General features: G+C 31.0%; 1 protein-coding gene across 6 annotated transcripts in view; it reads left to right on the top strand.

The window, feature by feature from the left end:
- Positions 1 to 26,089, top strand: part of LOC145301558 (uncharacterized) — a 152,679-nt gene that overhangs the window by 54,401 nt on the left and 72,189 nt on the right. For 2 of the 6 annotated variants that reach the window (XM_080144584.1, XM_080144585.1), the window contains one exon: positions 13,523 to 14,625. The exons of 3 other annotated variants lie outside the window; for them this stretch is intronic. In XM_080144584.1, the coding sequence (XP_080000710.1) occupies positions 13,523 to 13,989 (467 nt within the window). In that variant the 3' untranslated portion in view covers positions 13,990 to 14,625. Of the gene's footprint in view, positions 1 to 13,475; positions 14,626 to 26,089 lie in introns of those variants that run through there. One more of the 6 variants, XR_013873536.1, reaches the window with a different exon arrangement.

Below are 26,089 nucleotides of genomic sequence, written 5' to 3'. Positions count from 1 at the left end.
AAAAACAACAAAAAAACAAAAGTGAACGACCCGTTACAAAACAAACTAAAATAAACAAAAAAAAAAAAAAAATAGCATCGTTCACTGTTTGGTATGGAGAACCGAAGAAAAAAAAACCCAATGCTAACCGTAAATGTTAATTATGTTTGTATCAGGGATGTTTTTGTTTTTTTAAGTGGGTTGGTTTCATACTGACAATGCCTGTATAGATTTAGAGGGAAAAATATGAACTACCTCGTCAAAAAAGATTGCGTTGTAATGATATTGCTCCTAGGATGAAATGTAGGATTTTATTATAACGACCAAATGTGTCTAAAATGTCGTTCTAAAGTTACATGAGATAGTGACTAATAGTCTAGACATAATAAATTTGTATGTGGCATCTGTTGTTGCAAACATATGGCACTTTGGTCCAGAGCGGAATTTCTACAATCATTTTATTATATAGTAAATAATGACACAGCAATCACGGGTTGAATTGGCTTCTGCTGAAGAGAGAAGTGTCAGAGGAATATCAAATTCACAAGCCATTCCCATTCACATGTATATCCCGATCTGGGGGATGACCCCTGGTGTTCTTAACTGCTCGCCCTTCTCGTACTGACCAGGCTGAACATATCTTAACTTCTCACATACAACACCACTGTGAGAATAAACAACCAAGATGAGGACAGTAATCTGAAAAATCCAAATAACACGCAGATTTTTTTTTTTTTAACTTTAAATTATTGTCTAAATTCCTTGGTCTTGTGCATAGGTAGAAAGTGTAGTATCTGTTCTGATACTACATTTTGTCTATTCTGTCCTCTGTCAGTGAAGGAGAAATCCTACTTTGAGGCAATTTTTATTTCTGTTCCAATCCCTCGTTTTGGGGAGCTGAATTTTGCCCACATAAAAAGCCTGATAAAAAAAAGAAACTTTGCACTCTAAATGAGAACAATCTTGAGGGGTGGGGGTAGCATATATGAAGTTGGAGGTGGAGGGGTGTTCATAACTTTCCCAAGGGTATTAGCTAAAGCTTCGATATCCCCCCAAAAAGACGAGGATAATGATGACAATAGGAATAAGATGGAGGTTAACAAGACCAGGAGCAATGGGAGACTATGGGCTGAGATGGAGGAAGAGAAGGACCCTTTTCCCTGATTAAAAGAAAAGGAGCTCGCCTTCTGTTACAATTAGTTTAGTCTGGCACATTAACCCAGTTATTGTGGGGCGGTGTCTCCAATATCAAGTCAATTAGTCTGGATCATGATCTTGTTAACTAATGAATTGTCTGAATGGAAGTTAAGTTTCTTAGCCATTTGCACAGTCAAGCACTGTGATGTGTTCAGTTAAAGTTTAGTTTTGTTTGGTTTATTTAATGCCACCTCCATTTTGGTGAATGTGTTTATTCATGTTAAAAATTTCATGCTGCAAAAATACATAACCGATTAGTTTGTAGATCAATTGACATGCATATGTTTGTATATTTTGTATACATGAATATGTTTGTATATTTTGTATATATGAATATTTTTGTATATTTTGTATATATGAATATGTTTGTATATTTTGTATATATGAATGTTTGTATATTTTGTATACATGAATATGTTTGTATATTTTGAATATATGAATGTTTGTATATTTTGTATATATGAATATTTTTGTATATTTTGTATATATGAATATGTTTGTATATTTTGTATATATGAATGTTTGTATATTTTGTATATATGAATATGTTTGTATATTTTGTATATATGAATATGTTTGTATATTTTGTATATGTGAATATGTTTGTATATTTTGTATATATGAATATGTTTGTATATTTTGTATACATGAATATGTTTGTATATTTTGTATAAATTAATATGTTTGTATATTTTGTATACATGAATATGTTTGTATATTTTGTATATATGAATGTTTGTATATTTTGTATACATGAATATGTTTGTATATTTTGTATATATGAATGTTTGTGTATATTTTGTATATATGAATGTTTGTGTATATTTTGTATATATGAATGTTTGTATATTTTGTATATATGAATGTTTGTATATTTTGTATATATGAATATGTTTGTATATTTTGTATATATGAATATGTTTGTATATTTTGTATATATGAATATGTTTGTATATTTTGTATATATGAATATGTTTGTATATTTTGTATACATGAATATGTTTGTATATTTTGTATACATGAATATGTTTGTATATTTTGTATATATATATATGTATGTTTGTATTATGTGCATATATATATATATATATATATATATACACACACTAGCAAAAGTGTCCGTCATTGACTGGGTTCAAAAACAGCCTACAGAAAATGGACTCTGATTTATGAAAGTATGATAGGTTATGAAAAGGAAGGGTTGTAAAGAGATAGCTTCGAATTTGGGGGTATCAAAACCAAAGCAAAATATGATGAAAGTAAAAATAAAATAGATAAACCTCATAATTTATTATACCATACCTGTTCACACTGAAACACTTATCACAATATTCTGTGGATCTATATTAAAAAACCTTGTTAAACTTTGTGACAAATTTCCATTCTATGGAGGTCAGGCGCGAATGAACACCTCATAATTTTATTATACCATATTTCTTCAGACTGAAACATAATTATCAAAGTATACTTACGCAGATAGATATGGAAAGTCTTTATTAAAGTTTGTGCTTATTTCCATTCTATGGAGGCCAGGCGCGAATGCAAACCCCACAATTTTATTATACCATCCGTATTTAAGTTAAAACATACTTATCAAAGTATTATGTGCATCTATATCAAAAACACTTGTAAACGTTTTTTTTTTTTTTTTTTTTCATTTTTAAATTTTTTATTTCCATACTTTGTGGACCAGGCACGTATGCAGACCCCACAATTTTAATGAATCATCATTATGCCAGATCAAACATACCCATTCCTGTGTCTCGATACATCTTCTATCATTATATATAATCAGTTTTTTCAAATAGTAAACCATATAGGAGCCTATTCGTGACCACACACACACACACAGACGTTCAGCTTTATATTATAGATATATATATGCACACACATTTTTTTGTGTGTGACTTTTATTTATAATTAATGGTTCCTATATTGTATTTAAATTTTGTACAGATTCTCAATTTTGACAAGATACATCTGAAGAAGGTTGGAGGTTATATCGGTCGAAACATTGTGACAGTAATACTGAAGATGAGCACAGATCCAAATGATAGGAATTATCAATCCTCATCTCAAATATTGAGAAACATGGGATCCTTACTGGTACTACCATTTCGCATGAGAATGGACCTGGGAGTAATAGCAAAACTGGAATGACCCCACACCACATCCCACAACTTGTAGAATTTATTTGGAAAAACAAAGTAGGTTTTTTTTTTACATCAGAAACAACACTAAATGATTTTTTCGTGTTATACGCAAAAGAATCTTCAATGTTTCATCGTTATCACAACATCAGCATGACTTAGACACAGCCAGCATATCAGCGCTAATATTTGAAACCACAATCATGAGTATCGCAATGAGATGTTCTTGGCGTACAGCAAACCACAAAGAGTTCACGATTACTGAATCTGCGTTGAAGAATGAAAGAGCAATATGCTGTTAAGAAAAGACAACAATCAGTCGGGTTAGAATCGATTTCTATCTAACACTTATTGTTGGCAATTTTTTTTTAATAGCTCCTTACATCAAGTGGCTTCATGCCTTCTCTGGAGCGATTTCCATTAAAAAAAATAGATACTTCATTGCTCGAACTGCCAAGTTGTCTCTGGACCCACAGAACAGTTGCATGAAGCCGTTTTTTTTTTGTTCTTCTTTGTTTCCATTGCTCAGTAGTGATAAGCTTACATGGAAAACCCTAAAAGAGTGCTCAATCTATAATTAGAGAATGTATATAGAAGATTTTGGTAACTCATAGAAGACTGCATCATCTTATATGACTTATCAGTGTAGCTACAGTTCTTACTATAAAATGTATCTTCAGAGTAGTCATTATTTTTTTCTAGGAGAAAAAGGGAAAATAAAATTTTAGAGGCCTCATTTTTATTTATTTATTTTGAAATGTCCATTAATCTCAAAATTTATCAAAATTGTTATTTAAATTTTTAAATGTGACGTTATACCAATATTATGCATCCTTAATTCTTTTGAAAACATTTCTACAGAAACTGAAAAATTGTCGAATATTTATTAATTGATATCTAATTTATAAGAATCTCTACTATAATATAAAAAGATCTTTGTATGTGTGTGCGAGATTGTTCCATATGGACTCCAAAACGGCTGGACCAACTTTTACAAATGTTCACACAAATTCACTTTATGTGCTTGCCAATGTTTTTAGATTTTGTATCAGAATGTCTGCAATAAGTCATGATAAACAAAAAAAAACATGAAAAAGTTTGATTAAAGTTAACATCTTATATAACCTAACATCACAAGTACATTTGTGAAGTTTTATTATCAAATAAGCAGAAAGGTTTGGCGGATAAAATCAACAGTAGGTTCTTTGATATGTCAGGGATGCGTTCAAAATGAATGTTTCTATTTAGAGCGCAACTGAACCTTGATATTTGACTTTTAAACTTTAATTCAAGCCATTATCACTGTACAAGTAGAAAGGCCTAGCATATAAAATCAACAGTAGGTTCTTTGAATTGACAGGTGCATGTTTGAAATCATCGTTTCTATTCAATCGAATCATTATACTTGACTTTTGCATTTTAAACTTGAATTCAAGCCATTATATAAAAAGAATTTTATAAAATCAACAGTACGTTGTTTACAATGCAATTTAGACTACAATATATTATGGACTAAGTAACTGTGGGGAGGATTGAAAATTTTCACCGATTTCAATAACACAATATGGGAGGGTGAAATATTCATTGATTCTCGTTCATTCCTGGGCAACGTCAGGTCTCCCTGCTAGTATATGATGTTAATGTAGTGATTTACTTCTGATAGATATTTGTTTGCACAACTTGGATTTTATTACCTACACAACATCATTCACTTTAGGTGGGCCAAACTAGCTTCCCTCTAAGGAATATCAAGTCGGCAAATGGTTTTCAATCGTATGTTTATCATTGTTAGAAAAGATGATGACGTTACCTTTTTGCAGTTCTTGCATATAGCACTTCCTGTTCTCAAATGGTCACCCATCTGGTACTGGCCAGGCTCAACGTTACTTATTTTCTGTGATCAAAAAAGAACCGGTTTGTCAGTGTGATTATACTGTATATATATTTTGTTAATGATATAATATTGGCTAATATCTAAGGAATGGAGCACACTAGAGAAACACAAGACGACGAAGACTTAAAATATTTCATATTGCATGTGAAATAAAATTAATTACAACATGTGGATTCTGCAATAAACCATATGTATTGTTTTTTTTTGTTTTTTTTTGCGGATTGTTATCCTCATCTTCGTAGTTGCTGTTCCATCATGTTTCAGCCAACTCATCCTTTGGCCTGCTTCAGGTGGTTAACTGCAACCGGATAGAGATGCTGAGTTTTGTAACTATCCTAAGTAATTTCTGCCTTCTATATTGTCTTACCACGTTTTGGCCTACTAATCCTCTGGCCCTGTTTGGGGTCGGATTGAAACCGTCATCTTCAGACAATGCTCACCTGAAACCAAAAAGACTCAACACCTCGATCCACTGTGCTACGGGCCCTGAAATACTCAAATTTTGAAGCCTCATCTCAAAGGATTCCAAAAAAATGAAATAATAAAATAATAATTCATGTGTAAAAAGAAAATTAAAAACTCCTGACTGACATTTCATTTATTAATAGTTTGTCTATGGGAAGCTATAAACAGAGTATAAGAATCAAGACAAGATTGCATAAAAAATTGTTCTCATACATGAAACAATACACAAAATTATTCCTTTTAAAGAAAAACTTACACTTTAACTTTTCTTAAAGGAACTGGCCAAGACCACTCTGGTTTGTAGGACATCAGATTTAACAACTGAGAGGAAAATTTGTTTTTTTCTATTTCCCAACCCAAATCCTGTGCATCCTTAAAAATCAAACGTCATTTTATGTCATTTGTCATCATATTTCGTTAATGTCCATTTTACATGCTGGCATCTACGGTACGAAAATTTTACATGCTGGCATCTACGGCACAAAAATTTTACATGCTGGCATCTACGGCACAAAAATTTTACATGCTGGCATCTACGGCACAAAAATTTTACATGCTGGCATCTACGGCACAAAAATTTTACATGCTGGCATCTACGGCACAAAAATTTTACATGCTGGCATCTACGGCACAAAAATTTTACATGCTGGCATCTACGGCACAAAAATTTTACATGCTGGCATCTACGGCACAAAAATTTTGCATGCTGGCATCTACGGCACAAAAATTTTGCATGCTGGCATTTACGGCACAATCACGTTGACACACCAGTTCTCACTAGATCATCGAAGTTAAGCAACATACCAGATACGTGACCATTTGGTAACGCTAAGCCCTGTGTGTCATCTTCTTATTGTAGCAGAGCACACATGAAAATATCATCAGCAGCCAAATGGATGGATGACAAACGATTGTATTAGCAGCAGGAGCAGCGTTTGAACGCGTATGCAAATTAGGAAGTGTGTGCGAGCTAGCGCAAAAAAAAAAAAAAAGGAAAAGACACCACGTGGCTGGAAAAAAAAGTCGACGCCAAAAAAGATGGACGTGTAAAATGAAGAGAGAATAAAATGTGCGGTTGAAAAAGATGGACATATGAGAAATGGCTGTCTCTGGCCATTGTGTAGTGGAGTAGAAGTGAGACTAGAGATTAACTGTAATTAATGCTTTTGTTTAAAAAGAGGAAAAATGTCGACCCAAATATATTTGCTTATTGTTTGCTTGTTCCCGCAATGTTGCACCATGACCACAACATCTATGTGGCTGGAGATTGCTTGTTGATTTGATATTCCTTGGAAACTTTCTCCTTCAGATGAAGCCAGCATAGCCCACTTAGATTCATCTAATACCATGCCACATATTGCCAGTTCATTTCTTTTACGTGTTTCACTGCTTTTAGAAATTGATTTTTAAACTAACCTATCCCTGGCCATATTTTTATCCCTCGCAGAGAAACCATTTTCTCTCCAAGGGAGATAACTCTGACTCTACAACCATATTAATAATCAGTAAGATACAATTCAATACTACGTACACATAAAAATAAATAAAAAAAAACATACAATTCAATACTACGTACACATAAAAATAAATTTTTAAAAACATACAATTCAATACTATGTACACATAAAAATAAATTTTAAAAAACCCATACAATTCAATACTACATACACATAAAATAAATAAAAACAATCCTACAATGCAATACTACGTACATATAAAAATAAATTTAAAAAATGCCATACAATTCAATAATATGTACACATAAAAATAATTAAAAAACCCTGTACAATTCAATACTACTTACACATAAATAATAAATAAAAAAAAACCCTGTACAATTCAATACTACGTACACATAAATAATAAAAAAAAAACCCTATACAATTCAATACTACGTACAAATAAATAAATAAAAAAAACATACAATTCAATGCTGCATACACATAAAAAGAGACACATATAAGATATAATAATACATACACATAAAAAATAAATAAAAACACCCATAAAATTCAGTGCTACCTACGGATAAAAAAAGACCCACATAAGATATAATAATATGTACACATAAAAAATAAATAAAAACCCCATACAATTAAATGCTACGTACACATAAAATAAATAAAAAACCCGTGCAATTAAATACTACATACACATGAAAATAAATACAACCCCCCATACAATTAAATACCACGTACACATAAAAGACACACATAAGATATAATAATATGTACACATACAAAATAAATAAAAAACCCCGTACAATTCAATTCGATGTACACATAAAAAATAAATAAAAATTCCAATACAATTCAATAGTACATACACATAAAAATAAATACAAAAACCCATACAATTCAATACTACATACACATAAAAATAAATTTAAAACACCCATACAATTAAATACTATGTACACATAAAAATAGATTCAAAATACCCATACAATGCAATATTACATACACATAAAGAATAAATAAAACCCATACAATTCAATACTACGTACACATAAAGAATAAATAAAACCCACAACAATTCAATACTACATACACATAAAAATAGATGAAAAAAAACCCTGTACAATTCAATACTATGTACACATAAAAATAAATTAAAAAACCTGTACAATTCAATATTACATACACATAAAAAATAAATAAAAAACCCCATACAATTCAATACTACGTACACATAAAAAAAGACCCACATAAGATATATGTACACATAAAAAATACATATAAAACTCCATACAATTCAATACTATTACACATAAAATAAATAAAAACACCCATACAATTCGATACTACATGCACATAAAAAATTAATAAAACCCCCATACAATTCAATATTACGTACACAAAAAAAATAAAATCCCCCATACAATTCAATGCTACGTACACGTGAATAAATAAAACCCCAATATAATTCAATACTACGTACGCATAAAAAAATTAAAAACCCATATAATTCAATACTACGTACACATGAAAATAAATAAAAAGCCCATATAATTCAATACCATGTACACATAAAAAATAAATAAAAATCCCATACAATTCAATACTACATACACATAAAAATAAAAAAAAACATACAATTCAATACTACATATACATAAAAAATAAATAAATAAACCCATACAATTCAATACTACGTACACATAAAGAATAAATAAAATCCCATACAATTCAATACTACGTACACATAAAAATAAATAAAAAACCTGTACAATTCAATACTACATACACATAAAAAATAAATTAAAAAAACCCATACAATTCAATACTACGTACACATAAAAAATAAATAAAAAAACCCAAACAATTCAATACTACGTACACATAAAAAAAGACCCACATAAGATATAATATGTACACTTAAAAAATACATAAAAAACTCCATACAATTCAATACTATTACACATAAAAATAAATAAAAACACCCATACAATTCAATACTACGTGCACATAAAAAATTAATAAAACCCCCATACAATTCAATACTACGTACACATAAAAAAATAAAATCCCCCATACAATTCAATGCTAAGTGCACGTGAATAATAAATAAAACCCCAATATAATTCAATACTACGTACACATAAACAACAAAAAACCCATATAATGCAATACTACATACACATAAAAATAAATTAAAAAAAACATACAATTCAATACTACGTACACATAAAAATAAATTAAAAAAACCATATAATTAAATACTATGTACACATAAAAAATAAATAAAAAAACCCATACAATTCAATACTATATACACATAAAAATAAAAAAAAATACAATTCAATACTAGACACATATAAAATAAATAAATAAATTAAAACACCATACAGTTGAATACTACGTACACATAAAATATAAATAAAAAAAACCCATACAATTCAATACTACGTGCACATGAAAAATAAAGAAAGAAACCCATACAATTCAGTACTATGTACACATAAAAAATATATTAATAACCCATACAATTCAGTACTACATACACATAAACAATAAAAAAACGCATACAATTCAATACTACATACACATAAAAAAATAAAACAAAGTCATACAATTCAATATTACGTACACATAAAATTTTAAAAAATACATAAGATTCAATACTACGTACAAATACAAAATAAATAAAAAAACATACAATTCAATACTACATAGGCATAAAAAATAAATAAAAAACCCATACAATTCAATATTACATACACATAAAAAATAAATAAAAAAACCCATACCATTCAATACTACGTACACATAAAAAATGAATAAAAAACCCATACAATTCAATACTACGTACACATAAAAAATGAATAAAAAACCCATACAATTAAATACTACATACACATAAAAAAATGAATAAAAACCCAATACAAATCAATACTACGTACACATATAAAATAAATAAAAAAACCCATCCAATTCATTACTACATACACATAAAAAATAAATAAAAATCCCATACAATTCAATACTACGTACACATAAAAAATAAATAAAAAAAAACCTGTACAATTCAACACTACATACACATAAAATTAAATAAAAAAAACCTGTACAATTCAATACTACGTACAAATAAAAAAAAAATTTAAAAACCCATACAATTCAATACTAGGTACACTTAAAATAGATTTAGAAAACCCTCACAATTCAATACTATGTACACATAAAAATAAATAAAAAACCTGTACAATTCAATACTACATACACATAAAAAATAAATAAAAACCCTCATACAATTCAATACTACGTATGCATAAAAATAAATAAAAAAAACTCGTACAATTCAATAATACGTACACATAAATATAAATAAAAAACCAATACAATTCAATACTATATACACAGAAAAATAAATTAAAAAAACCAAACAATTCAATACTACGTACACATGAAAAAAGACCCAGATAAGATATAATAATATGTACATATAAAATAAATAAAAAAACGTACAATTCAATACTACGTACACATAAAAATAAATAAAAAACCCATACAATTCAATACTACGTATACATAAAAAATAAAAAAAAACCTACAATTCAATACTACGTACACATAAAAAATAAATAAAAACTCCAATACAATTCAATACTACGTACACATAAAAAATAAAATAAAAAACCCGAAAAAATTCAATACTACGTACAAATAAAAAAAGACCCACATAAGATATAATAATATGTACACATAAAAAATAAATAAATACCTCACACAATTCAATACTACATACACATAAAAATAGATTTTAAAAAACTTGTACAATTCAATACTACGTACACACAAAAATGAATAAAAAAAACAATACTATTCAATACTATGTACACATAAAAAATAAATAAAAAACTCCATACAGTGCAATACTACATACACATAAAATATAAATAACCCCCCCCCTACAATTCAATACTATGTACACATAAATAATCAATAAAAAAATCCAATATTAAATACTACGTACACATAAAAATAAATAAAAAAAACCTGTACAATTCAATACTATGTACACATAAAAAATAAATAAAAACGCCCATACAATTCAATACTACGTACACATAAAAATAAATTTAAAAAACCCATACAATTCAATACTATGTACACATAAAATAAATTTTAAAAAACCATATAATTCAATACTATTTACGCATAAAAAATAAATAAAAAAACCCATACTATTCAATACTACGTATACATAAAAAATAAATAAAAAACCCATACAATTCAATACTACGTATACATAAAAAATAAATAAAACCCCTCATACAATTCAATATACATTTATACAATTCAAATAAATAAAAAATCCAGTGCAATTCAATACTATGTACACATAAAAATAAATTTAAAAAAAAATATACAATTCAATACTACCTACACATAAAAATAAATAAAAAAAACCCATACAATTCAATATTACATACAGATAAAAATAAATTTAAAAAAAACCCAGTGCCATTCAATACTGTGTATACATAAAAATAAATTTAAAAAAAACATATAATTTAATACTACATACACATAAAAATAAATTTAAAAAAAAACATACAATTCAATACTATGTACACATAAAAATAAATGAAAAAAACATATAATTCAATACTACATACACATAAAAAATAAATAAATAAAAAACCCAGTGCAATTCAATACTGTGTACACATAAAAATAAATTTAAAAAAAACATATAATTCAATACTACGTACACATAAAAAATAAATAAAAAAAACATAATTCAATACTACATACACATAAAAAATAAAAAAACCCAGTGCAATTCAATAGTACGTACACATAAAAATAAATTTTAAAAAAACCCACACAAATCAATGCTACGTTTTACGGTTTAATACTACGTACACACATAAAAATATGAGAAACTCATATGATTGAATACTATGTATACGTAAAAAATAATTAGACACTCATCCGATATAGAACTATGTACACACGTAAAAAATAATAAATAAATCATAAATTAAGGGGTTAAAATTGAGGTCAAATTTAAAAAAAAATTTGACGCCTGTAGTCTCTACCAAATTACTAAGCCAATTTCTGGTTTAAACATTTGAAATTTTACAGAAAGTGTATTTAGAGATAGGGCAAGCTTTTTAATCAGTTTGGGTCAAAGATTTGAGCTGCCAAGGGGTCAAAATGCAAAAGATTTGACCTTTGCGATGTCTAGCAAACTACTCAGCCAATTTTCGGTCTAAACATTTGAAATTTATACATAACAGGTATTCAGACATGCAGCAAGCATTTTAATCAGTTTTGGGGTGAAAATTTGGCTGCCAAAAGGTCAAAGTTGAAAAAGTTAACCTTTGCAGATTCTACGAAATTCCTCCACCAATTTTGGGTCTAAAGACTTGAAATTTTAGATGTAGGTTACTTGAACATGGGTAAAACTTTGTATTTTGATTTGAGACCAAAATAATAAATGTTAAAGAGTTTCACCCGCGGTCTCTACAAAATTACTCAGACAAATTTTGGTCTAAACATTTGAAATGTTACATAAAGTGCATTCACACATAAGGCAAGTTATGAACAATACATAGGGCCTGAGAAAAGCCGGGCTGAGCTGCTAGTATATATATATATATATGTATTTATTTACTGTTTTTTGGGAAAGAATTCCAACAAAGTGCTCAATTACGAAGAAAACCTTTTTTTCTATATAATAGCTGAATATTTATTTATTTAAATCTACAGAAGGCCAGAAAAGCATTGGTACTGTCGGTTTCAAGCCTAACATAAGGATGACCAGTTAATGGTAAATCGTAAATAATGTTAGGCGCTCGTCAGCCATGTTGTTTCTGTTTGAGGAAAAGCAGGACCGCATTTATTGTTTTTAATGATGTTCATTTTTATTTAACTATAGCTTATCATCCCTATTTCTGCTATTAAAATAAAATATACAGAGATAGGGATAAGCTATAGTTAAATAAAAATGAACATCATTAAAAACAATATATGCGGTCCTGCTTTTCCTCAAACAGAAACAACATGGCTGACAAGAGCCTAACATTACGATTTACCATTAACTGGTCGCCCTTATGCTAGGCTTGAAACCGACGGTACCAATGTTTTCCTGACCTTCTGTACATTTAAATAATATATATACATATATATATATATATATTGATAACCTTTACAACACACACACAATATATACATATATATATACACACACACACACACACATGCAGATTTAACAGAAAAGAATAGACACTAAGATAAATATTTTTCCTAAGATTAAAATATGCTTATTTATATTTACAGATAAGAATAGTGTTGAAATAACTTGAAGTATCTCATTAAAATTACAGTCAACAACAATGAAGCATCCCATGAACCAAAGGAGCATCAAACCTTTCAGAATTTCTGTGAGGACAAATTGTGGATCCACATGAAGATGATCTTAGTCAACGCAAAAATAGCACGAAATATTTCAATACCCCTTTCTATTGTTAATAAATTGATCATAGAGTTCCCCAGAGAGGACAAAGAGTGCACAAAACCTCATCTACATTGCTCCGGGTCCTCTGAAAGAAACTTGCATCTTATGAAAAGAAATGTTGAAGAGGATCCTCGGTGCAATGCCTCTGACATTGCAACACAAGCTGGTGTCAGTCCCAGAACAATTGTCAGGTATTTTTGCAAGCTGGGCTACTATGGTAGAGCTGTGAGAAGGAAACCTCTTTTTCGCCCTGCCAATATCAAGCGCAGAAGAGATTGGGTTTGTGAAATGGTAGAGAGACCTACAACCTTTTGGACCACTGTCATTTTTCTCTGATGAGTCACAATTTGCATTTTTTCCCGACAGTGGAAGGGTATGGGTATGGAGGTTCCCTCAGCAAAAGTTTGACTTTAAAAAACTGCAACCAACACTGAAACATGGGGTTCTTGGTTATGGTATGGGGTGCTATTTGGAGTGGTGGTCGTTCCTGGTGGAATGCAAAGGAAACATCAATTCTGCTAAATATGTTACATGAAGGACTCCTACCAATATTTTCACGTGATAAAATGAACCAAGTTAACTCCCTATTTATAGAAGACGAAGCTTCTTGTCACTCTGCTAGGGCAACACAACATTGGTTGAGCCAAAATGGGATTAATAAACTTCCATGGCCAAGTCAGTCTCTGGATATGAACTCAGTTGAAAACCTTTAAGACATATTAGACCGGAACCTTCACAAAAGGAAAAGGAAGTCATCTTCTAAGCTTGAACTTTTAACATTATTGCATCAGACATGGCAAAAAATTCCTCAATGATATTCGTCAACTGATCAATGTCATTCCTAGAAGGATCTTAGCATTAAAAACAGCAAAGAGAATGTCAACCAAAGATTAGTTATTAAATTTGTGACCATTTATTTTTGATTTTGTTCTATAAATTATATGTTTATTGAAATAAACTATTTCTATGGGTGTCCATACTTTTCTTTCATGTCTGTGTATATTGGTGACATGTACACAACACACGTAGTGTATATATATATATATATATATATATAACTACTTCATTTACTCACATAAAATTAATATATGAAAGTATAGATTTATGCGTAAACTTTAAGTATTTACTTCAAAAGTGCTCAATACGTAGGTAGAGCTAGTTAGTAATTTATAAGATATATATGGCGATTAAGCTACACTGAATATTCTGCGTTTCATCCACTATAGGATTCGTCAGGCTTATGCGCGAATTCTGTGGTGTTTTCTTGTTTTTATATATGTTGAGGATTTTAGTTAGCCAATCAACTTTCTAGTATCCACCGCGCCCCTTCCTATCAGCCAAGCTACCATGTGCAGACATTTAGGCGACCCATGTAAATTATGCCTCCATGAAAAATTTGCTATCCTGTACTTTAAAGAACCCCAAAATCTATTAAACTGTAGATGAGAAATAGCAAACAACTGTGTTCACAAAATAAAACTTACTCTAGGATAGCGATACAAAATAGCTTTAAAACTAACAAAAACAATAGAAAACAAACAAATAAATAAATTAAATAAACATGAATATACATAAACGATCACACATATATATATATATATATGTATGTGTGCATGTATGTGTGTACACATATGTATATTTATATATATATATATATATATATATATATATAAAAGAGGAGGAAAACGTCTACCTTTAAACCACTAACCTAGTTCTAAAACAGATCCTTTGTTTGATAAAATGTATGCGCATTGGCTGATAGGAAGGGGCGCGGTGGATACTAGAAAGCTGATTGGCTAACTAAAATCCTCAACATATATAAAAACAAGAAAACACCACAGAATTCGCGCATAAGCCTGACGAATCCTATAGTGGATGAAACGCAGAATATTCAGTGTAGCTTAATCGCCATATATATTTTATAAATTACTATAATCAAACATTTTGTCTCGGCAGCCGTGTCAAACGCGTATCTTATTTTTCTTTTATTAATATTATTGGAATTTTTTCCCCTTTTCCTTGTAGATATTTGTGAATTATTCCATGGATTTCGGCCTTTTGGATTATTTTGGACCATCTTCCAATTACGTGATTTCCTTGGATTTTACTTGTACGAATGGAAATTCAATTAACTTTTCTTGGATTTATATTTTTGGATTTTACTATCATTGAATACTTTACCTTTCACCAGACTATCCATTCACATGAAATCACCTTTTTCTTCGCCATATTCCCTCTGCTTCACTTTTTGTTATCAAGTAAGATCTTTGACTTACTTGCAGTTTCATCAAATACTTTTGTATGCAAAATCCGATCCCACATTTTGCTAATTCCTACCCTCTGATGAGAAAGAAAGTATTTCTTCGAAACTCCACGGATTAAGGACTATCCACTTATTAAGTGTTTCATTTTCAGATTAAATATGTTTTTAATTCTTTTTCAAAGTGTTTTTTTAACATGTTTTATTAACTATTTGCTCATATATATATATATATATATATATATATATGTGAGAGAGAGAGAGGTGACATTTACACAACACAGTGGTATGTTGAGAGATAATGTTTGCAAGAAGTGTATGACAATGGAATTGGAGCACTGCAAAGAGCAGGTGTTAATGTGATATTAAGAAGTAGACATGGATAAAATAAGTACAGGAAACTTTTGTCAGTACTAACCAACTAAAAAGTCTCTCTGGCATGTGCATGCAGTGATGTTTGGAAGTGAAACTTGACCAGTCAGGGTTGAGGACAGAATGATACGATAGATGTTTACTGTGCATTTTAGGGACATGCTTAGATCTGTTGACCTCAGAGGAAGATGAAATCTAGAAGTATGGGAGATATTGAATGGATGGAAGTTTTTCATTTATCGTGTAGAACAGTTGAGGTAGCATGGTCAGTTGATATCATAGGAAGTAATAAGAATAGAATTGAGAGAAAGATAAAGACTTGGCAGAGACAAGTTACTTTTCTAAACGCCATCAAACATGTCAGCATATTAAAATGGACATTAGAAAAAAATTGATTTTGGGTTCGCCGTTAGTCCTCATATTTTTTGAACGATGTTTCTGACAAAGGAGGAAGAATCGCTGTTTTCTGAATCAAAATCCATCTATCTAACACTTATTAGCTAATTTTTGATTTTGATGTTTTTTTAATCTCCTTGTATCAGTTGGCTTCATGCCTTGTCTGGAGTGATTTCCATAAAAAAATCCAAAAAAGAAATAAAAAAGTTCTTTTTTATGAATCATTGTGAGTTTGTATTAATTACCTCAATTCTCTTTAGAAAGAACCGGAAACTCATAGAAGAGTGCATGTGAAGGTTGCCAACATCCTTGCGTTGAAGTGGAACTGTGCAACAAACTGGATTCGAATTTGGCACTCAAGACATCAGTCCATGTCATTCAGCCTTTAACCATCGATATCTCTCAATACGATAATGAATGGTGGCACACTCACCTGCATGTACGTGCATAAGTGTGCACGTGCATGCATGGCTGCAAATCTGTGTGCATACATTTGCGTCTATAGATGCATTTTACCATATAAGAAGTTTGTATCAATGTCAGGAAGCGGAATTGTCAGACAACAAAGAATTTCTGCTGCAGTTTTTTTTTTTATCTCAATCAGTCTGCCTCACCAGTTGGTAGGTGGGTAGGGGTGGGGGTGGGGGTCGGCTCGCAACCTACAGACCCAGACACACTCTTCATGCCAAGTACTCCAAGCATTTGCAGGTGGGAGTTCAGAGGTTGAGAAAGGAAGAAATCAAAGATCTAGAGCTGCTCTCATCTGTCCCCCGCCCCTGCAAATTCCATCCCTCCCCTTGACATGAAATTGAACATCTGACGGATGTTTACTGCAATAATTAATGAAATCCCTGTAAAATTTAGAAGAAATCAGGGATCAGGTCATATGAGGCATGGATGGTATCACATTTAATTAACCACACACACACGATATTTATAGACTCATACTCGTGTGTGTGTGTGTGTGTGTGTGTGTGTGTGTGTGTGTGTGTGTGTGTGTGTGTGTGTGTGTGTGTGCATATAACTATATAGATATATATGTACACAGAACCTCGGGATTCGACATTAAAAATTAGTAGCAAAATACAGTACAGTAAATAATACACGTGTATATAATCAAATAACATTATAAATAACAACATAAGGCGGAGGTAAATACTGTAACCAGGGTCCGGAAAAACATTGTATTTCACATTGTAACCTGAAAAAAACGTATCCTAGGGCCACCATATCCCAGGGTTTTACTGAACATATATATATATATATACATTCTCGTTCTTTGTTTTAATTTAGGAAGACTTTAGTTGACAACACATCTATACTTGAACAATCCAATAATGAAATACTAGAAACATTACTAATAAAAACTAAAAAAAACTATTAATAATAAAATAAACTTTACCAATAGTAATAATATCCTGAAATTAATTTATTTTTATTTCGAACTATTAGTCTCATCTTTATTAGTTGTTGTTTTTCATCTTTTATTGGTTTGTTTATTCCGAAATAAAAATAAATTAATATATATGATGCTCATCTCAAAAAACGAATTCCAATTAAGGAATAATATAAACATCCTGAAATGTTTGTAAAGTTATTAAAATAATAAACGAATGAAAAAAATAGTTATATTAATAAAAAAAAAATTATAACCCTGACAATATATCCAGAAATATTGGAAAGTACTTGGACTTATGACAAATATGGTAATTACATCAGCCAGAAGTGAAGATCATTATTCAGAAGTTGGAAAGAATCAAAAACATAATTAATAGAGAAAAAAACGTATTTTTCCCCCCCAATTCCATATAAAAATCCTGATTCTGATTCTTTATAAAAAATTCTCTAAAAAAATAACAATAGAATTATTTTTTCCCCAATTACCATAAAAACACGTGTTAGATGTGCAGATATTTTCTCAAACGTAAAAATACATTGGGGGTGGGGATCTATAGATTTTAGTTTTACCAATAGTTTAAAATCAATAAATATTATTTCAATATTACTACCAGAAGATATTGTTTTAAACAAAATCAAATAAAAATATAAATAAAAGACTCATTTTGGCATCAGAAAATAGGCACAAATTTTTCCAATACCGATTCCAATTCGAATAAACTGTCCCAACACTAATATATATACATATATGCACACACACACACACACATATATATATATATATGTATATATATATATATATTAGACATTAAGAGGAGATTATAGATAGATCGTAGAATGTAGAACTGGATAAAAAAATATAAGAATTTAAAAAAATCGAGGCATAGCCAATAGATTGCGCCTTGGCCCATTTCGTTAGGTCATCAGTATTGCACACTTCATGAGTGCGACGACCTGGGTTCGCCCCTATGTCGGAGCACGTCACTGATGAGATGCAGTACATCGAAACCCACTTTGGGTCTGGCGTTGTCCGTTGTCGATGCAATTGCTCGAGTCTATCTAGTTCTGGGTTCTAGCTTTATCCTGAAAGGTGTATGTGAACGGGAATTTATATATCTATATATATATATATATATATATATATATATATATATATATATATATGCACACACACATATATATTATATATTAGCAGGGGATGCCCGGCCTTGCTCGATTGAAAAATATGTTTAAATATATTTTAATTCATGCAGATTTCATATTTTTTCGTGCAGACACAATTTCCTATTAAACCTAATATATAGTACTGTACCTTCTACATAGTACTGATTTCAAAAGATTATTATTGATTATTTGTGCCTAATACAAAAGGTGAAAAAAAATTTGTCATAGGTGCCATCAGCTACAATCGAAACAAACATTCCGTACTGTTTGAGCTATTGACAGATAGATAAGCAAGATTTAAAAAAATTTTTACATGTTCACCCCAAACAAGGCACATTGCAACTTTGGTGTAGGGGGCTACTATCAGGGGCAACAACTACTGGGGTACTATGTAGGGATTTGGGCAGCAAGATGTCGGTTCACGTTGCACTTGAACTTCTGCACGTCAGTACAGTTGGGGAAGCAGGGACCTGGAATGGGATTCCAAAGTCTAGCAGTTCTGGGGAAGAAACTACCGGAGTAGAAAGATCTTTTACATATAGGGATCTCTACAGTGTGGGGGTGGGATTTTGCAGCCTGTCGGGTCTGTTGAGGGTGTTCACGTCGTGGGGGCACAAGTGCTTGCAGTTTTTTAAAGCACTTCAAGCTACGAATGAATTTGCGCAAGCTCAAAAGTAGTAGAAATATATTGGTAAAAGTAATAGAAATATATTGACAAGTTGAAATAAACATTTTGCATTTAAACTTGCCGACATCTGCATGTGTTATTCATCGAAAGAAATATTTTACTCATTATAAACCATCCTTGGTGTATGATTACTATTTCCTGTAAATTTCAGTGTTGTGTGACCAGTAGTTTAAGTGTTTATCGGTTAAATATTTGCACACGAACACACACATACATACACTGTTTTATACATATGGGATCAAAAATATATAATGTATATTTTTTCCAAATAATAAATATTCTAAATTGTAATTTGCAAAATGTTAACTTCCTTTCGCGTATGCCGATGCTCTATTCAGAATATTGAGCATTTTCATTTGGATAAGATTTTCCTATGAATAATAATTGTGTATATATCCATTCAAGGTTTTTAAATAATATATATATACTAGCAGTTCAGCTCGACTTTGCTCGGGCCTTATGTACTGTTAATAACTTTATGTGTGTGTGTATGTATGTATGTATATATATATATATATATATATATATATTAAAAAGTTTGATTCACATCCAGGTAACCTACATCTAAAATTTCAAGAGTTTAGACCCAAAATTGGCAGAAGAGTTTGGTAGAGTCTGCAAAGGTCAATTCTTTCAATTTTGACCTCTTGCTAGCCAAATTTTACTCAAAAACTGATTTAAAAGCTTGCTGCATGTCTGAACGCCTTTTATGTAAAATTTCAAATGTTTACACCCAAAATTGGCTGAATAATTTGCTGGAGACAAAGGTAAAATCTTTTGAACTTTGACCCCTTGGCAACCAAATCGTCAGCCAAAAATCGATTAAAAAGCTTGCCTATGTCTGACTACACTTTATGTAAAATTTCAAATGTTTAAACCAAAAATTGGCTGAGTAATTTGATAGAGACCACAGAGGTCAAATTTTTTTTTAACTTTGACCCCTTAATATTTATTGTTTTGGACTCAAATCAAACTAAAAAGTCTAATTCATGTACAAGTAACCTACATCTAAAATTTAAATTATTTAGACCCAAAGTTGGCGAAGAAGTTTGATAGAGTTTTCAAAGGTTAAATCATTGAACTTTGACCCATTGACAGCCAAATTTCTGGCCAAAAACCGATTAAAAAGATTTTCCCAAATCCTTATGTCCAATCTTGAGTCTGAAGACTGAAAATTGACAGAGTAGTTTGCTAGGGAAATCTACACACACACACACACGCAATTTCACTTTTATATATATACTAGCAGTTCATCCCGGCTGTGTTCAGGCCCTATGTACTGTTCATAACTTGTGCTACGTGTGAATACACTTTATGTAAGATTTCAAATGTTTAGACCAAAATTTCAGAGACCAGAGATGTAAATTTTTTATAACTTGGATCCAAATTTTGACCCCTTAACATTTACTATTTTGGTCTCAAATCAAAATAAAAAAGTTTTACCCATGTCCAAGTTACCTACATCTAAAATTTCATGCGTTTAGACCCAAAATTGGCAGAGAAATTTCGTAGAATCTGCAAAGTTATACTCTTTCAACTCTCACCTCTTAGCAGCAAAATTTTCGACCCAAACCAATTAAAAAGCTTTACCTATCTCTGAATACACTTCATGTAACATTTCAAATGATTAGATCAGAAATTGACTGAGTAATTTGGTAGAGACTGCAAACGTCAATTTTTTAAAAACTTTGACCCCAATTTTGACCCTTAATATTTATTGTTTTGGGCTCAAATCAAATGAAAAAGTTTGATCCATGTCCAAGTAATATACATTAATAATTTCAATTGGTGGAGTTTGGTAAAGTTCTCTTAACAGCAAAATTTCTGGCCAAACCAAACTAAGATTTTCCAAAATCTCAATACCCCGTATATCAAATTTCAACTTAGACCGAAAATTGACAGTTATTTGGTAGGGAAATGTACACAGACAGACAGACAGGCACACACACACTTTCACTTTTATATATATAGAGAGAGAAATAAAAATTACAATAAGTTTACCAAGTTAATCAAAATGGTAAACTTAAAATATATTATAAATATTAAAGAGTTAATATTTACAAGTAATCTCAACCAGATGTAAAAGCTCAATAAAACCAAAAAGGAAATAGAGCTTATAATATGAACAAATGATTAATAAAACATGTCAAAAGACATCTTGAAAAAGAGTTAAAAACATATTTAATTTTAAAAAGGAAGCACAAGATAAGTGGATAGTCCTTAATCCGCGGAGTTTCGAAGAACTCCTTCTCATCAGAGGGCAGGAATTAGCAAAATGCGGGATCGGATTTTGCATGTAAAATATTTAGTGAAACTACAAGTAAGTCACAGATCTTACTTGGTTAAAAAAAGAGTGAGGTTAGGGGAGTAGGAGGTAAAAGAAAAATGATAAAAAGATTTCACATGAATGGATAGTCCGGTGAAGGGTAAAAAATCCAAGAATGGTAAAATCCAAACACGGTAGAATTAAAAATTTCCAATCCAACAGGTAAGTTCCAAAATGATCCAAAAGGCAGAATTCCTTGGAAAAAATCACAAATGGAATGAGTTCCAAATCAATAAAAGAAAAGTTCAAATGTGCACAGAAAAAGCACTGGAGAGAATATTTAAAACACGTCTGCCAAGGCCGGAGAAATAAGAATTTACTTGATTTCTCCGGCCTTGGCAGACGTGTTTTAAATATTCTCTCCAGTGCTTTTTATTTGCACATTTGAACTTTTCTTTTAATGATTTGGAACTCATTCCATTTGTCACATATTTTCATGCAAACTACTTGACCACTCTGGTTGAAATTTTGTATGAACCTTTGTTATAATAAGGTGTAATGAACTAAGTATTATGGTATCCACTCTATGTATAAGTAGAAATTAATAGAGATTAACATTGAATGCATAAGCAAAAATTTAACCATATTTAACCTACAATTTGGTGTAACAAACAATTGAGAATAAAGAAAATGTTCATCTCCCCTTGCCAACAACAAGATATGTATATTGTTCATCGCCTTCCCTAAGTGAGCTATCCTTTGAGTCCCGGTGAGTGAAAAGATTTTTTAGTGCTTGTGGAAGTTTTGTTGGATTGTCTTTAATATTAATGTCATTTTACCTGGTGGTGAGTGAATTGTCAGGAAGGTCAAACTAGCAAGACGGGCAAGCAAACTCACAATCAGCAGCAAGGGATCTGAGGCAAACTATGTACTCTTTAACACTTTCCCTTGTATGCTGAGTGCGGTTACCATTACTCATTTGGTGCACTGTGGGATTGATCTTGTCGGTGACAATGGTTTCAACACATTGTAGCATGGAAGACTCATCCATTTTGAAAAAAATCAGGATATCAAACTGTTCTGAACTCACAGACACTGTATCAGCAATTGGCAAATTGGGACACCGGAATATCAGTAATGTTCCTATTTACAATATCTCCCCATGGGACAGAGTTAGACACCAGGGTCATTTTTTTATGTCGAGAAAAGGAACAAAAAATAAAAATTGTCTCACTCGTGGAAGATTTCTCCTCCACTAATAGAGAACAAGAAATTGAAGTGTAGCATCTAAAGAACAGATACTACACTTTGAGATATTAAATCTTTTATTCATGTTAAAAATGCAGTCAAAATCACCAATAAACAAAAAACTTAGGCACATGGCCAACTCAAAAGGGGGGATTGTGAGGGTCGTTGGTCATCCTTGTCACTCCAGAACTAAACAAAATCAAAAGTTTCTCCCAGCTAGTATCTTCTTTCACCATAATACCGCATTCACCCTTGGGGGACGTCCTACTTAACTCCCAAGTACACTTTGATCTTGACTCTAAGGCCACGAAGACTGACCTATCAGTAATGTTCTTGGACATATTTCAGTCCATTAAGAATTTACAAAACTGTGGGTTTGTCATACTTGCGCTAACGCATGGGAGTTTGACAGACGCCGGAGGATGTTTAAATGTAGTGATTTGAATAGGTGCCAAAGAACTGTCGGCTGCTACTGACTGAGAAACACCTTTTCAATATTTCAATATTCAATGAACTCAAGTGATCAGCTGTCAAGGTTTAGATAGTTTTTTTTTTCTGTGATGCGATTAGCAAGGAAAATAGAGACATATTCTTTGGCAATATCATGCGGAATGCCTGCATCCAACAAAAAAGATATTCCAAGACTGGATATCATGCATATTTGTTCACAGCAGCATGAGGAAATAAGGACAAACAACCAGATTGATGGGAATTACTTTAATCGGCAGAACCTAAAAGGCTGCTCAACGGTGAGAGCTGAAACATGCAATAGATGACAACATAGTTCACATATCATTCATCTTCTCCTGCCAACAAGAAGATATGTATATTGTTCAAACGGGTTATAGCTTTTGTCCATTATTAATGGGCTACAAGGTCCAGTACGTGTGTGTGTATATATAAATATACATATATATATATATATAAAATGTAAATGTTGGTTCGTTCGGAGTTAATTGTCTAAAAAACCACTGGACGGATAGCTTTCACGTTTTGGTATAATATGTTTACTATATCCATGTGTGTTTTTATATATTCCTTTTTAATTATAACATAATTATATACTTAATTTTTCTATGATAAATAGGTGGATTTCTTTGTACCGAGAGGCTATTTTTTTATTTAGGGACAATTATTTATTACTGCTTCCTGTCACGTGACCAGTGTTACAATTTAGCGGTTTTCCTGCTAGATCTGGAGATTTCGTTTACAATCTAGCGGGAAATTCTAGAAAATCTGGAGGTATTTGGCACCCAGACACCCACATTAGATTGCTTGAAAATACTTTAAAACATAAAATAAACTCATTCATGTAAGTAAAAAAAAAAGTAGCATTTATTGCCTTTGGTAACAATTATTTATTGATTATTTGTTTTGTTTTTCACCTTTTTTTCGACTAACCATTCTTAAATCTCACTATAAAATCGATTTTTCCAAGTACATTTTAGGTGGGGGAGGGGGGCATTCCAATCTCCCCGAAGGGGTTTGTATTACTGTACATGGGTTTGTATTGCTGTACACATAGATTCGAAAAAGTTGTCAAAAAACAAATATATAACAAATAAATGTTATCAAAGGCAAGATAAGTTACTTTTCTGCCAAACTGGCTAGCGATTTTCTGGACATTTCTTTCTCCTGATCTCGCGTTTTTTTTTTAAATCTCAGTTGACAACATTGCATCACTAAAAAAAACACCACAGGCTTAATGTAAACAGAATGTGTTTACAATATCGGTAAATTTTCAATGGGTTTAATTACATGATTATTGATAATGTAACCATGTGATTGAACTTTAATTTAAATTAACCACATGTGATCGCGAAATGAATGACGACGCTCAAAGTGTATACACATTTTGATTCCTCCCTTTACTTAAAAATTCACCAAAAATCAGGAAACTAACGAATTTTAATGAAAATTGCAGTATTTTTCAAATAATGATCGCAGAATATAATGAACTAATTATTTTTACTTAACTCTTAGTGAAAATGTTTTATTTTGTTTAAACAAAAATACCTTTACTAAAGTTATGGTTTTCAGTAGTAAATAAAAAACGCAAGAATTTATTTTTGCTTTTTTTAAAGCATCGTAATTTGTAACAATAAAAAATAATTTTTACAGTAACATTACGAAAAAAGCCCCTAAAGTCCGTATTAATGTATTCGATATAACTCGAAGAAAAATGAATTATCGGATACTATTCAGGAAATTAAAGATTCAATTAGATTCCTATTTCATTAACCTAAATTATTTAGGGTGAAATAAGTTTAGGAATTTATAGCCAAACCTAAATATTTTTTTTTTTGGTAAATATCCAGATACGCTACTACAGAACACCGACCACTCTAATTTGTTTGGGGGGGGGGGTTTGATGTACGAAGTAAAATCTTCGGAAAATGTTAAATGGTGTTCTAATTGGTAAATGTCGGTGCGTTACTTATGGAAAATTTGAAAATTCGATGTTCCAGGTTAAAAAAAAAAAAAAAAACAGATAAATACCCCCCCCACTCCAACTTGGTGTGCTTTCCTTTTCTTATTTTATTTCTTTTTCAGCTAATTTTAAATTTTCATCCCAAAAAGCGCTACAATGTATTTTTGAAAATTAGAAAATTCTATGTCCTGGAAAAAAAGAATCCCCTCCCCC

Source organism: Euprymna scolopes, chromosome 2, assembly GCF_053919585.1.
Source record: "Euprymna scolopes isolate OS-2025 chromosome 2, ASM5391958v1, whole genome shotgun sequence".
In the NCBI taxonomy this organism is placed as follows: domain Eukaryota; kingdom Metazoa; phylum Mollusca; class Cephalopoda; order Sepiida; family Sepiolidae; genus Euprymna; species Euprymna scolopes.
The sequence above is the reverse complement of the archived record's forward strand: the minus strand, read 5'-3'. Positions and strand labels throughout refer to the sequence as shown.